This window comes from Cannabis sativa, chromosome 9 (assembly GCF_029168945.1).
Source record: "Cannabis sativa cultivar Pink pepper isolate KNU-18-1 chromosome 9, ASM2916894v1, whole genome shotgun sequence".
NCBI lineage: Eukaryota > Viridiplantae > Streptophyta > Magnoliopsida > Rosales > Cannabaceae > Cannabis > Cannabis sativa.
Genome location: NC_083609.1, coordinates 8752405 through 8766609, shown reverse-complemented (window position 1 = coordinate 8766609; position 14205 = coordinate 8752405). Strand labels below are relative to the sequence as shown.

The window sequence follows — 14205 nt, the reverse complement described above, 5'->3', positions numbered from 1 at the left end:
AATAATTTTTAACAATTAAAAGCTTATTCTTTCCTACCTTGCTTCAATGGAAGGTAAGAAATCAACTTGTGATAATTATACAAGGGTAAGAATTGTGATATTTTGTGATTTACTATTTTTTTTATATAAAACATATATTAACATATTTTCCTATGTTGAGATATGAATTTTTTATGTTATTATATGTGAGATGTATATATGAGTTATATATATCAGTGTATATGTCATATTAATATAGTGACATATAATATGATATTTGAATATGTTATATGATAATATATATGTGAGATATACATAATATATAACATGATATGAGTTGTATATATTATATATGTTGAGTATGTGATTCATGATATATATTTGTGATAAGAATGTTAGGAATACTGTAAAACTTAATTTAGCCCTAATTAATTCAAGAGAATCAAACAATAAGATTAAAGAATAGCGGAAGCATACCAGAATCCATAGAATCGATTTTGTAATGATCTTGATTGGTATGATCTTCCAATTTGCATCAAAACCTTTTTCTGTAATTTTTCTCTTGGTGATGGGGATACAAGAGTGAAAAGAGATACGATGCAAATGGGGACCATTACCCGTTATATTACCAACAGACAAACCTGTTGGTAATATTTATTGACTATTTCTATTTGGCCCCTCATCAATATAGAAATTGTCTAATTGGTATCCACATATTAAAATCATGACAATCATGCCCTTAAGTCATAAACTTTATTCCAAAATAGACCACATAAATTTGACTTATTTATTTGATGACCTAACACACATTTTATATATACAATTGTGACCCCAATTATTTCTAACAAAGAATATTTATTTATGAGATGCATATAATATATATATCATGAGATACATATAATAAATATATTTATATATATACTAGATGAGAGTTACGTGGCGAGCCACGTAAATATTAGTTTTATATAAGTTCTAGTGGTTTTTGTTTAAGAATTCAATAACTAAGCAACGACGACAACAATGGTAGATAGATCTATTTTATAAGTTTTTCATATTTGTAAATATTATAAATCTAAAATTTTAATTTTCTTGATTTGAGATTTTGAATTGTTCTGATTTATTTGTTTATGAATTTATTGAAATACTTGAATATTTATTTGTTCTGATTTTGAATTGTTCTAATTTATTCATACTTGAATATTTATATTGATGATTGTTAATGAAATTAGTCTGTGCTTTATGTTTCTAGAAAAAAAAAATGTATTTTTTAATATAGAGTTTAAATTTTATATTGATGATTGTTAATGAAATTAGTCGCTTTATGTTTCTAGAAAAAAAAAAGATATTATTTTATATAGAGTTTAAATTTAAATTTATATAAACATATTTATTTTTAAAAAGAGTAATTCATAAAAAAAAAATCGCATAAATACACAAATAAACTAAAAAAATTATCAAGTCTATGGTGGCTCAAATTTTCGCGATAACTATATATATGTCCTATATGCTAATGTGGAACTCCATAGGATCATTACAAAGCCAATTGAAAACCCAAACTACAAAATCGAAATTAATCAAATCCACCCAACAATAAGAAGAAAGTAGATTAACAAATACGTAAGCTTCAATAATTTAATAACATACGAAGCTAAATTTGAAATTAAGAATAATAACAAGAAAATTAAAACAGTACCTGAAGCTCTTGGAAAAAAAATAATTGTATACATTAATTATTTATATAAAATATATGTATACAATTTATACCGATATGTATTGATTTTCAAAAATAAAATATACTAATTATTATGATCACTTACCCACTCAAGCAATTCCTCTTTTTACAAGCACAACTGTCACTTCTAACCTTCTTTCTCATTTTCCTGGAAACACAAAAACAATATTTATAATATGTTATAATTAAAAATATAATTTAAGCATTAGTAGACCTACTGGTTGCAGACATGTTAATCAACAGAAAGAAAAATACTCATATTAAAAATTTCTTACAAGTGTCTAATATATGCAAATCCCTCAGAGGATTCATCCCATCAGTACCCCCAAACACATAGAGATTATCACCAACAGTGGTACAGCTGTGGCTGTCTCTGGGAGTTGGATGTGTGCCTTTTATCACTGGCTCGCTCCATTTCTGAGTGGCTGCAAAATCAGGTATTCAGAATTAGACCATTAACTTATGCTACAACAATCTTCAATTGAAATACGATATAATCCCAATACAAGTCCAAGAAAAGTTTTAATACCAACCAGTACCTTCTTTGGCTGTACTGTACCATATATTTAAAAGGGGGGAATAAGATATAAATGCAAGAAACCCTTTAAAGATGGAAATTAACCCATCATAATCTCAAATATGAGATTAAGCATGAAACCCAGAAAACAAAACACTTTTTAAGCCAAAAAGAAAAAAAAATTAAGGCTCTCATTAACTCAAACAAGAAGAACGATCCAAAAAAAAAAAAAAAAGCGAGCCCAACAAAAACCCTAAGCAACAAATTCCTATGATTTTCGATATAGATCTTTTTACACAATACATGAAAATATACACCTATAGATGGATACACCGCAAGAGAATGGGGATAATATATTTTCTTAAAAATCGGAGTGCAAACTGCGTTTGGTTGATCGTAAGCCAAAGCGAGAGAATTGGATTTGATAATTTAGGGATATACGGTTTGTTAGAGAGATATGTGGTTAAGATATTTTTTTTAATTTAAAAAAAGATGGTTTAATTTTTGATATGTGGCTAAGATATTTTTTTTTAATTTAAAAAAAGATTGTTTAATTTTTTGGGTTTAATTATTGGGTTTATTTGTTAACGGGAGATCAAACCTATCGTTAAATTTAACAGAATATTCTTTTATTTTTAAAAGTATATTCTGTTAAACCAAGAAATGTCGTTAGATAGGCACTTTTAATATATAAAGATATCATGTGGAGATGATATAAATTATGATATATTGATATATATATTAAAGTGTATATGTTACACATATGAGATATGTAACATATATAGTTGTGATGTATATTAATATTATGTGTATGTCATATATGAGATGATAGTAACATACATAATATATTAATTAGCATAAAATTTGGGAGTTATAAATTTATGCATGAGAGTTATATATATTGTTGGTATATAATAATATATGTCTAACTAATCATATTTAGTGTATATTATAAAAATAATAGTGATAATGATGGAAAAGATGTATTCATCATTTTTTTAATGGAGTTTTGGAATTATTTTTCCCATTAGTGGTTTTTATCTCATTTTATGAGATGAGAAAGTGAACTATCAGAGTTACACTTATGAAATTTATCTTGTCATAGCAAGAACAAATGGATCAAAAGTGGATTCAAACTTGTAAAATGAGTCATAATTGGAAGAGCAATTTTAGACTCAAATTAAAGTGAATCATGGTGGATTCAAAAATTGTAAAAAGATAACAAAATTGGAGAAGCAATTAGAATCTTAAATGATCAAAGTAGTGAACAAAATTGATGAGAATTTTATCAACTTTGGTATAATTTTAGGTTAATCTCAATGAGGAGATAACCTTAAAATTATGGTAAAAAATAATCACATTATTTGTAAGTGATGATGTGAGTTTGACATTTTAGTTTTGTTGAGAAAACTAAAAATGTCAAATAGTATTTTTTTAAAGTGACCTTAAAGAGTCATTTCCAGAGAAAATAACAAAAGTTGTATTTTATATACACTTTATGGTGGAATTTTAGGGGTGAGCCACAACTTTAATCAAAATGTGATGAGACATTGTTGATTAGTTTATTTGATTTAGAATTCAAATTTTAAATTAATTTTGGCTATGTGCATATGCGAAAATTTTGACATATTTTGATGTCAAATTTTAGTGAAAATAATTTTAAGAAGAAAATTAAAGAGAAACTATAAAGACAAAGTGGTCTTCTATATTTTAAAATCAAGATATTATCTTGATAGTGAAATGTGAGAAAATGTGGGGGTGATATCCAATATTTATCAAGAAATTTGGTAAAAGAATGGATGATGTATGAAAGTTAGGCATGCTTGGTGCCTAAGACTTGAGTATAACTTAAACATGTTTGGTGTCTAAATAAGTGTTTAATTTTAATATGTTTGTTATCAAAATTAGTGAAAAATTAAGTGTGAAAATTAATCTTCTATGATTAAGTTTTCAAAGCTTAAGTATACTTAAGGAGAAAAGTGACCATGTAATAATGGACACTAATTTTGGCTAGCAAGATTCGCTTAGAATCGAAAAGTGTGTGGTTATAACAAATAGTTTAATCTCCGTACAAGATTAAAGCATGAAATTTTAAGGGAAAAGGCCTAAACTCCCTTAGAGTTTTACTCGTTGATGGTAACCTATCTTAACACTAGTAAAAATCTAGTCTTAAGTTCAATATAGGTAATAACAAGTCAATAGAGTGAAAAAGTAGTACTCAACTTGTCCCATCTATGAAAGAGTACTAATGTTAAAATTTGAAGGGTTAAAACCGAAATATTTTTTTAATGGAATGATGTGTCTAAAGAGAGTTGCGAGACACTAATTTTCACCTATATGGACTAGAGGTGGTGCCGCCTTTTATGAGAATCAGGAGTTATTCTCTAGAGAGTCCATGAAATGGATGTTGCACGTGGCCATTAACGGTGCACAAGCGAAACATAATAAGGTCTTCAGTGAATTCTAGCAAAGATGTGTGTGCCATCACCAATTTATATTAAAGGAATAGTGGTTCAATGCTACGGCAACCAAAATTTCAAATAACTTTGTGGTAACTACACTAAGGTAAAATTCAAGTCGAAAGACATTTTACTCTATGCATCTAAGCAAGATCTCTATAAAAGTATTTGATTTATTCAATCAAAGTGGGTGATATATAATATTTGATTGATTAAATAATGTTACAATAGTGTGTCACAAGTTTTAATCTAGCGGGGGAATATTATATTATATTGTTATAATATAAGATAGATTAAAACATTAAAATGAGACATATTATATATTAATATGAGATTAATGTATATATAATATGATTGAGAGTTACATACATCTAATATTCACATAAATTGTAATATAAGAGGTGGAGTTATTTACATTTTGTAACCTCTACAATTATCACCAATATTAAGTGTGTAAAAAGGTGTTACACATTTTAATTTGAAATTCTTAATGTTATAGGAGTTATGCAGGAGTTACATAACATTCATGGGGTTATGAGTTTGAATTTCAAAATATGTGATCTTAAACACTATAAATAGAGGTCTTCGGTTCACTTGTGAAGATACAATTTTTGTGAGTTTCTATCAAAGAGAGCACCTTGCTAGAAACTATAAGCTTGATAAATCTAGAAAGCTATTTCCATTCTTTCCTTTTCTCTAAGTGCTTGTGGTAGGGAGAAAATAAGTTTTTGGACAAAGGTGTAAGACCTTATTCAAGTTTAGTGATTTCCCTATTATACAATTGTGGTGTATGTGGCGTTGAGATTGCTCTCACATCTCTTATATATATGCTATTTATATATTGTGTTTTAGGTTATTGCTTTGAGTTGTAATTCGTTTCTTCATCTCTGTTCTCTATTTTATGTGTATATTTTGTTTAGTGTTATAATATTATTTAATCTATGATTTTGTCTTTTGTATTATTTATCATAGAGTTGTAATCTTAGGGAAATTTGACATTATATGCTTAAAAATAATTGGTACACTAAAAATATGCTAGGATATTTTGCATCATGCAAAATATACTTAAACCATTTTTCCCTTACAATTTTACCCCTTAACAAATAAAAAACAAAAATTCATAACACTTTCTCTCTCTCTATCTCTCGGATTTCTCTCTCTCTCTCTCTCTCTCTCTCTCTCTCTCTCTCTCTCTCTCTCTCTCTCTCTCTCTCTCTCTCTCTCTCTCTCTAGAATACACACATTGTACCACCGGAGCTAGTGTTCGACCGCCTTAATCAAAGGAAACTTGAAACCCAACCAAAGCTCTAAGAAAGTCATTCCTTTAAACAATAATGGGTATGTAATTTCTTCAGTAATTATTGTTTGATTTAGATGTATTTATGTTGAAAGTAATAGATCTACACATATCCGTGGTTTTTATGTACCCTTTTGACACCCTTTGTCAATGAAACACGAAATGCAGCAAGTCTGCGTTTTTACTGGTTTTTTTGCAATTTTAGCGATATTTTTCGACATGGTTAGCGACATTTAGCGATGTAAGAGCTGACATGAGGTTAGGGATGACATTTAACGACATGTATCGACATGTCGCGACACAAGTCGCGACACATAGAATTATTGTGTTATATTGTGGATATTTTTATTTTTCTCGACACGTTAACGACGTTTGTCGACATACATTTTTTGGATTTAGCTCGCGATATGTGGCGATAGGTTCGTGATATCTTGCGACATCTTGGTTTTTAATAATTTGTGGTCATTTTGGTTTGCAGATTCAAATGTGTTTGTAGTTGTACTATATGATGGGGCTTGGGCAGTTGAAGGTTTCAACTGGATATTCAATAATCCAAAAAGTAAGATGTTAATGTTTGAGGTTGACACTACTTTAGAAAAGATAAATGATATTTTGTATGAAGAGTTGGATATAGACCCTCTTGTGTATGAACTAAAATTAGAGGTGTGTTATGTGTACATGAAAGGCAATATGATACCGCCAGAAGTTTTAGTGAAAGATAGTCAAGTAAGATTGTTCTTAAGAATGAAGGCAAAAATGAGTGTGGAGAACTTGCTGCCACTGTTTGTGACTAAGGTTAAAAGGCATGCGCTTTTGGGGCCTACTCCGCCAACTGTCCTCCCAAGAAGTGTTGTTGGGAGTTTTGTCCCAGAAACAGATCCAGCCGTAGGGATGAATGAGCAGGCCCCTACTAATATAGATGAGGATAATAGGGTTGACAATGGATTTGACCAGTTTAATGATTTTGATGGTGCATTTTACAACAATGATCCTATAGTAGATTTGAACGAGGATGGTGATGCGGAGTTGGAAGTTGATGAAGCTATAGAGGTACCTTCTTTAAGGTTAGAACTACCTCCACCATCTCCACCACGTCCAAGGGAGCAAAGGAAAGACCAAGAAAGAAGAACTCCTCGGAGTGAAAATCACGAAACACCAGGCACCAGTAGCAGCCGCCTAGGTCCTCCTCGTAGTACTGTACCATCTGATTTTGAAGTTTGTACAAAATTTAAACCTATTGTGTGGACAAGGGAAGACATAGAGGAAAATAATGTTTATACAACTTCTCTTACTGGTACACATTCAGGGGAAATATATGTTGACAAGTTGTATACAAATAAGACTGAATTGAAAAATGTGGTTGGAAGGTTTGCATTGAAAATGAATTTTGAGTTCATGGTGAAGAAGTCTGGCACCGATGTTTTTTTATGCAACTTGCCGGGGTTCAGATTGCAAATGGAGAGTGAGGGGGAGGAAGAGGGCACGTTGTGACATGTTTGAGGTTACTGTATTCCACAACGAACACACATGTAGCCTGGATTCTAGACATGCTGATAACCGTTAAGCAGCACCGTGGGTTGTTGGCCACCTCATTAAGAACAAGTTCAAATCAGATGGAACTAAGTACAAAGCTAAAGACATACAAAGGGATATGTTTCAGGAGTATGGGATCAAGATGAGCTATGAGAAGGCTTGGAGGTGCCGAGAGAAGGCACTTATGTATTTGAGGGTACGCCAACAACAGCTTATAGTCAGTTACCTGGTTACTTTTACATGCTGGAACAGAAGAATCCAGGTACTATTACAGACATTATCACAGAGGAGAACAGGTTCAAGTACTGTTTCTGGTCACTGGCTGCTTGTAGGAGGGGATTTAAGTTTTGTCGTCCTGTGATTAGTATCGACGGCACGTTCTTGAAGACAAGGTTTGGGGGCACAATGCTAGTTGCTGTAGCGTACGATGCAAATAACGAATTGTTTCCGATTGCCTTTGCAATTGTTGACAGCGAGAATCATGACTCTTGGAAGTATTTCTTGCAGAAGTTAAAGGAAGCGATTGGGGAGGTTAAAAACTTAGTGTTTGTATCGGATAGGCATAAAAGCATTGAACATGCTGTCGAGGTTATTTTCCCCGAAGCATGCCACTGTGCATGCTACAAATATATTTCTATGAATGTCACCCACAAGTTCAAGACTGATGTCTGTAACACGCAAATATGGCTGGCCGCTTACGCATGGTCGAAGAGGGAATGTGATAGACATTTGCAGGTGCTTCGACAGATGGATCCTCACATCGCTGCTTATGTTGACAATATAGGATTAGAAAAATGGGCTCGTCCTTATTGTCTAGGAGACAGGTACAACATCATGACAAACAACGCTGCAGAAAGCCTTAACAACGTGACTGAAGAATTCTGGGCATATCCAATAACTACTCTAGTTGAGTTCATAAGGTTCACACTACAAAATTGGTTTGCTAACCGTCTCGAAAAGGCAAGTAAGTGTGTTACCCCTTTGGCAACTCATTTTGAGGAAGATTTGATAAAGCAACACGAGGATGGTAGACGTAGAAGTGTCCTACGTAACGGTACACAATTGTTTAATGTTGGAAGAGGTGCTGACGGTTCTGACTTTGAAAAGGGCGGTGATGTGAACTTAGTTGAGAGAACATGCACTTGCGGCATATTCCAATTGTTGAAAATTCCTTGTCCCCATGCATGTGCCGCGGTGCTTACTCAGAATGTCAGTCTCTACGCTCTGTCATCCCCCTATTACACAAAGGAGACGTGGAAGAATACTTACGATGCAACAATTAATCTTGTGCGCGAGGAGGATGAATGGGTGCTTCCAGAACACATGCAGAACATGAGAATCGATGTACCAGTGGAGAAGAAACCTGTAGGTTGTCCAAGAAAGAGCAATGCAGGAAGATTATGGACTAACCGATTTCCATCGAACGGTCAAAAAGTCAAGGAACCACACAAATGTTCAAACTGTGGCGCATTGGGACACAACAAAGCTACTTGCAAGGCCAGGGTTTGAGCATCATTTTCGTTTTTAAATTGCATGCATTATTATTATTATGGTTTATGGCATGTTACTTGTAGTTTTTTATGTATGCCAATATTTATCGACATTATTTTCTGTGTATGTGGTTGTTTATAATTGTGTATGTCACGACACTTTGCGATATGTAGCGACATTTTCACGATATGTTTAGAAATTTAATTTATTCTGGACAAAGTCGTAAAATTGCGACGTTTCACGATTATACTGGCGACATGTTACGATATAGGAAGAACTTTTATAAATTCTGGAAAAATTAAAAAATTGCGAATTTTCACGACTACACTAGTGACATGTTGCGATATAGGAAGAATTTTATTAAATCTGGAAAAAAATTTAAAAATCACGACGTTTCACGATTACTTTGCGACATTTTGCGACATTAATGGAACTTTAATTCATTTACTGAAAAAGTCGATATCTTGCGACGTTTTACGGTTACATTAGCGACATGTAGCGACATTTAGCAATTACATAAATTACAACAATTAAAATTCTTTGCCATGTCGATGAGCCTTGCAATATTTGCATAGAGATCCAGGCTTCACCTGTTTACCATTAAAATAACCTAACTTGCAGCGACGGCAGCCTTCGGGGAACCCTGGTGGTGGAGCCGGCCATACACCTGTTTTGTTAAATTTTTTTTCAAGTTGTAGTAACCTCCACTCGTTCATAACCCGTTCATCTTCAAAACGTTTCATGTCGTCAAGCACTTTTTGCATTTGAGGCGTAATTTCCCCACAATCAGGCTCCTGCTTGATCTCTTCAGGAGTAAGAATCAGGTATTTGCCCTTGTTCCTTCTAGTAGACATTGCTAAGAGAATTATCTTGTAGGGGTAAAAATTAAGAAAATATGTAACTTATGAGATAGAAAATTGCTTTTATAGACAAAACTAGTAGTTGGGAAGGTGGGATAATAAATGTAAAAATTGAATTACACAATTGTACACATGTTTGTCATGCACAAAGCAATCTGGGCAATTTTCGCGACATGTCGCGACACCAGGCGACATGTTCACGACATAGTGAAGTAGTTGGTTAGTCGGGATAATAAATGTCACAAATTAATTACCATTTAATGTGGAAACGTCTTTTGTTATCGATATTAAGCGACATATTTGCGATATGTTATCGACATCAACTGAACAGTCAAAACATGATTTTTCTATCGACATTTGACGACATATTCGCGGTGCTTTATCGACATGAAACCAAACACTCAGAAACTAAATTTTTTCGACATTAAACGACATGTTATCGATGTTGTATCGACATGTAAGTAAAAATTTTAAAATTGAACACTTTTCGATATATAAAAACTGTACAGATTTAAAAACAACTATGCAACTATGTTTGTACAATTGTAATGGAGTTCTTAAAATACAAAAAAATTACAACCCTTGTACCTATTTTACCACGTTAAGTTTTGATAAAACAAGTCTACACACCACCGATCTCTGAACATTCTCATGTTATCATCTGTAATGTTGTCCAAGGATCGATTCAGCATTAGGTGTTCGATGTACTCAAGGGCATATAGCCCGCAATCACCACTGAAAAATTAACAACAAACACATTTAGAGACTGAATTGCATTTAAAGAGTAATGGCAAAGGAAATAATAATATACTATATTAACAATTACCTTGTTTTACTTTGGGGAACCACCTCACTTGGCATGCGTTTAGCATGCATTGATCTGAGTTGGCTACTGTCCCCTAAGTCCACATTCAGAATGTAGTTGTTCACTTGATCGTAATAGCCAGTTGACCTCAGCAGATGTGGAAACAGCTGAGTCCAAGGTAGCATGATGGCATCAAACTGTGCGTTGGTGGTGCACGCTAAATCATTATCGTACACCCGAATCTGCCACATATCAACATCTACCTCAACAGCAACCCAATGTTTTTGATGATCGAAGTACAGGACGAAGTATATGAAGTTCTGATCCTTCCAACATGGCATGTAACGGCTCTCCATACCCAGATAGTATTGGTTCACTGCATCTGGCCATTCAAACGTACTTCTGTCACCAGTCTTGTACCCCAAATGCCTATGAGGAATTGTGGAAGTGTTGTGTCCAAAATCACACCTGGCTGAGGGTACAACTCTGGAAAATGAAGGCGTCTCCTCCTCATCAAGTGTGATATGACATTTATGTGCTGCATAAAAATAAGAGAAGATTAATTAAAGTCGTAAATAAAATCGCGACACGTCGTGAACAACGTCGTGAGAAGAATTTAACTAGTGTCGCGACATTATCGCGACAATGTCGCCACATGTCATTAAACAGAATTGAGTAAAAATGTCACCTTGTCGTGAAAATGTCGTGACAATGTCGCGACATGTCGCCAAATAAAATAGAAACAAAAAACTTCTGTGTCAGCAACAATGTCGCGATAATGTCGGGACAATGTCGCGACATGTCGCCAAGAAAAACAGAAACAAAAAACTTCTGTGTCAGCAACAATGTCGCGATAATGTCGTGACAATGTCGCGACATGTCGCCAAAAAAAAACAAACAAAAAACTTCTGTGTTAGCAACAATGTCGCGATAATGTCGTGATAATGTCGCGACATGTCGCCAAAAAAAAACATAAACAAAAAACTTCTGTGTCAGCAACAATGTCGCGATAATGTTGTGACAATGTCGCGACATGTCGCCAAAAAAAATAGAAACAAAAAACTTCTGTGTCAGCAACAATGTCGCGAAAATGTCGCGACATTGTCGCTAACACATCGACAATAAAATATATATTGCAGAAAACATCAAAATACTAATTAATAATTAAATACTTACACCATCGTGAAGCCACTCCCCCTTTAGAAACAATGTTGTGAAGAACTTGACATCGCCAACACCGGTGTGCACATTCCTAGGTCGGGCATTGGGAATGTCTCCAATCAACCACCTATTGAACGTACGAAGCAATCTACGGTCTACTGGTCTTTCCGGGTCTACGTTCTCTAGAACAACTTGCCTCTTTTTCTTTTCTACAGTGTAGTCCTTCAAGTACGTAGGCGGCTTCCTCTTCCTCACAAATGGCACATTTTGTGGGGGTCCAGGTAGAAGTAGGACTTCGTCCTGTGATTGTGTATCACCAATAGTCGTGATAATTGCTTCCAATGGAGTTGACGGTGCCTCGTTATCATCTGCTTCCCAATCTTCTGGGAAGACATCTTCGTTATCACTCTCCATTTGTTCCTCATTTTGCGGTGCAGGTGTGGGCTCTCCAGGTGTGGGCTCTCCTTTTACCATTGCCATCAACTCGTCCATCTTAGCCAGTAGAGTCTCCTTCAGATCTTTCTGACTCTCCGTGAAGGACCGCCTCATACTGAGATGGCTATTTACTAACCGCGTCTGTGCCAATATGACGGCTTCCTGCTGGGACTCAAGCTTCTCCAGCCGGGCCTCAATGCTATCCAACCTCTTTGCAAGGTCATTGTCCACGGTTGTACTGGTTGGAGCAGAAGGATCGGCTGAAGTAGATGGCTCGTGTACTTCAGGTGCTGGTGGTGGTGGAACTAAATTTGCCTTTGTCATAGCCTCGTTGATGGTCTTCGCTTGAGTTTCAAACACAGACTCCTATGTACCATCAACGTCCACCGTTTGTTCCACATCCATCTCAAAGCAAAGAGGGGCTTTACCCTCATTAATACTCTTGAAGTATGCCTCTTCACTGGGCCGGGGAAACAAACATTTCTTCACCACCAATTGAAACAAAAAAGAAAACACAGAATAATTAAAAACTGTGAAAAGAAGTCGAAAATTATGATAATCGCAAAAAGCAGCACATTGTCGCGACATGTCGATAACATGTCGCGACATATGTCGCGATAAGCAAGACATCAAGTTCTTTCGCGACATCGCATAATGTCGCGAACATATCGCGAACAATGTCGCGAATGTTCATTTTCAATAAATTCAACCATATCTCTTTAGGAAAAAAAATACAGAATAGTAAAGAAACATACCCGACTGTTGAACAACAGTGCAATGTCGGTTGCCTTCACATCTTGTTTCCGCTGGCCCTCCGGTATTTTCCAGCTCAACATTCTGGGGAACTTGGTCCCATTGCAGTGGGCATACTTCTTCCCCAACTTCTCAATTGCTTCGTATGCCCAGTACTGAAAGGCAGGTACATAGCCACTAACAGTGTACTTTGCCTCCTGAGCAATCTTCTTCCCCTTCTTCTTGTCAACATTATCCTTGTAATGTTGCATATTCTTTCCTAATGTCTCCATCAGCTTACGAAAAGCGCGCTCGCCCCACGGATACTTGAAGAAGAATTCGAGATCGTTAACAAACTTCAACATCTCAGGCCAAACTTGGACATTGCCCTCCTTTGATACTAATACACCTTCAATGAAAGCGATCAGTCCAAGCTTGTAGGCATCATCTTTATCTTCGCACCTCTCAAGTTGGAGCATAAGAGAATCCAACTGAACAGAACTCTTCCCTTCAAAATAAGTCCGAACTAGATGGTCGTTGGACTTGGCGTGTATTTCCTCGTCTATAGGGGCACTACCCATAGGTAAGCCAGTAATGAGTCCAAACTCTATCCGTCCGAATCTCATGTCATTTCTCCCTACATGAAACCAAACCTCATCCTCCTTTTCTGTGTCCACTTTCATTTTTCGTAAGAGGAGGCTGTGGACCAACGCGCCGGAGAAAGTCAACTCTCCAGCTTCCCAAAAGTGTCCGAAAGGACTAGCCTTTACTGTGTCAACCAAATCCATCTCAGTAAACTTGGCCTTGATATATCTAAACCTATCTGTACCCTGATAGGTAAGACGTCCCGTGAAATGCGAGGAAATTGGAAGTTTAAGTTCAGGAGCCATTTGCAAAATTGTCAACAAATTTGTTAGAAGTATGTCGTGAAACATGTCGCAGTATGTCGCTATACATCGTGAAACATAATCCTAGTTACTGTTGATCATATCGCCAAATATGTCGCTAATATATCGCTTATTCATCGCTAAACACAAAAAGGAGGATGAAAAACAAGAGTCCTATGTACAACTGTTATATATCGCTAATCATATCGCATATAATCGCAAACATGTCGCCAAACACACATACGCGTCGATAAAAATCATGAAACCTACGTACTAAATGCAATATATCGCGAATTATGTCGCCAGTATATCGCTAA

The 14205-nt window shown here is 35.0% G+C and overlaps 1 protein-coding gene across 1 annotated transcript; it reads right to left on the bottom strand.

The window, feature by feature from the left end:
* Positions 1-10461: 10461 nt before the first annotated feature.
* On the bottom strand, positions 10462-12593 carry LOC115703865 (uncharacterized). Its single transcript, XM_061104659.1, has 3 exons — positions 11846-12593; positions 10695-11211; positions 10462-10603 (listed from the first exon to the last, which is right to left on the bottom strand). The coding sequence occupies exons 1-3, from the start codon at positions 12591-12593 to the stop codon at positions 10462-10464; spliced, it is 1407 nt and encodes a 468-aa protein (XP_060960642.1).
* Between the last annotated feature and the right edge of the window lie 1612 nt (positions 12594-14205).

What these genes read in the sequence shown, in the direction of transcription:
- LOC115703865 (XM_061104659.1), bottom strand. Translation starts at nt 12,593, where the DNA reads ATGACAAAGGCAAATTTAGTTCCACCACCACCAGCACCTGAAGTACAC. An exon ending in GTGGCTTCACGATGGTGTAA is followed by an intron (nt 11,212 to 11,845) that starts GTATTTAATTAT and finishes ATTTTTATGCAG; the next exon opens with CACATAAATGTCATATCACA. An exon ending in GTTCCCCAAAGTAAAACAAG is followed by an intron (nt 10,604 to 10,694) that starts GTAATTGTTAAT and finishes TTAATTTTTCAG; the next exon opens with TGGTGATTGCGGGCTATATG.